The 1,780-nt window shown below is 41.5% G+C and overlaps 1 protein-coding gene across 1 annotated transcript in view; it reads left to right on the top strand.

Moving 5' to 3' along the window:
• Positions 1-34: 34 nt before the first annotated feature.
• The window catches only part of LOC116379798 (neural Wiskott-Aldrich syndrome protein-like), a gene marked incomplete at its 3' end in the record, with an annotated part of 3,613 nt that continues 1,867 nt past the window's right edge, over positions 35-1,780 (top strand). Inside the window, exon 1 of the mRNA XM_031841766.1 lies at positions 35-1,396. Within this exon, the coding sequence (XP_031697626.1) occupies positions 1,167-1,396 (230 nt within the window). The remainder of the gene's footprint in view (positions 1,397-1,780) is intronic.

Here is a 1,780-nt window from a genome sequence, read left to right as displayed (position 1 = left end):
CCTGGTGGACACTAGAGAGAATGCAGGTTTAAGACACTTCAACACTGGCTTCACTTTTCAGAACCGGAGGTTACCGCCTGTACAAAATATTTGTTTATTGAACAAGAATAGCCAAAGTGATCAAATGTTAAACACAAGCAGCCGTACAAATACTTTGTCCCCCAAAGAGTCTAAAACATGATGATCTTTGGTTAGTTTTCAACACAAAGATATCGAAACTTTGCACATTGTACAAAAGCCTTTCAGTCAGCATCATAAAAGTCGTGCTCGAAACGTGGGACAAAAGCCAGCCCGCCCGTCCTCAGACGGCAGATTTGAGGCGAGCCCTTTAGGTCCAGCGTTCATGGGGAGTCCCGGGGATCTGTCCTGGGATTAGCAGTGGATTAGGTGGTTTATGTCGGATGTTGCCGCGGTTTTGCGGAGATTACGAGGAATTTGAGGACTGAACGGTTTCGGACTGACAGAGAGAGGAGGGACATCCGCTCGACGTTTTATTTATTAGAAAAGCTCAGTGAGAGAGTTTACAGAAGATCTTTGTCAGATTGATCCTCGGGTACCAGAGATTACTAGATATTGATGTCAGAGTGAGGAGGGGTCGGACACAACCTTCTGTCCTTGAAGCCCCCTTCCCCCCTATTTACTGACGTCATGACATTAAATCAAAAAGTACAAATCTGCAAACAAAATCCTCAATTTCAATAACGTAATCGAGCATAAACTGTTTTTATTAAATCAACTTTCCTTAATTCATATAACTTGTAAGTTTTGTCAACATAAATAAAATGACAGATGTTACTTTTGGACTAAATGACGTTCTGTTTTTAAATGTTTGGATCGGAAACAATCCCAAACAAACCACATCTGGAATCTAATTTTACAGTTTGTATAATACTAATATTATTAGTGTAGCCTGATGTTGATCTGCAGAAGATTGGTCGTAAGATTAATCGACTAATCTAAAAATATAGTGCAGAACAGTATGCACGTGAATAAGCCATGAAGTTAGACTCGGCTGTTTATAAAATGTGTCAAGAGAGAAGATCTTGGGCTTGTTAAAATCTAAAGGGTTCATCTTCTGGGGAGCAGGAATGAAATGGGGACTTTTGTTTATTACATTATAATATTTAAGGTGTCAGTGTTGTCGTCTCTAACAGACCACACCGCTCATGAACTTTCCCCCGTGTGCAGGTCCAGCTCTGCACATTGCCACGGTGGACATCAAGAACCCGGAGATCAACAACGTTCGATTCCACCACAACTCCCACATCCACCAGCAGCCTCCGTACCACCTCAACAACATGCTGAGCCACAGCGGGCTGAACAGGAAGGACAAGAAGAACAAAAGCAAGAAGAAGAAGCTGACCAAAGCCGACATCGGCACGCCCAGCAACTTCCAGTGAGTCACTTTTACAAATGTCCAAAACTCAAAGATATTCAGATTACAATGATTATGAAATCATCTCATCGGAGAAGCTCAAACAGGCAAATATACTGGTATATCGATGTCTGAAAAATGACTCAAACAATAAATAAATGATCAAAAGTCAGTTGACTTTCAGTTCATTAGCTTATTGTTTGAGCTCTAGTCCAAAAGAGACGGAGTAAAGAGAGGAAAGTCAAACTCCGAAATGACTGGATCTTACATTTCCCAAATGCAACTCATTAGGTGTCTTTCATTAGACGCTCGCTCTCAAAAACACATCGGATGACTTGAAATGTGGTCATTAGGGATGTAATGTGTGTGTGTGTGTGTGTGTGTGTGTGTGTGTGTGTGTGTGTG

Source organism: Anarrhichthys ocellatus, unplaced genomic scaffold, assembly GCF_004355925.1.
Source record: "Anarrhichthys ocellatus isolate YVR2014 unplaced genomic scaffold, GSC_Weel_1.0 scaffold5235, whole genome shotgun sequence".
Classification (NCBI taxonomy): Eukaryota; Metazoa; Chordata; class Actinopteri; order Perciformes; family Anarhichadidae; genus Anarrhichthys; species Anarrhichthys ocellatus.
Note: the sequence above shows the minus strand (reverse complement) of the source record. Positions and strands in the feature narration are given on the sequence as shown.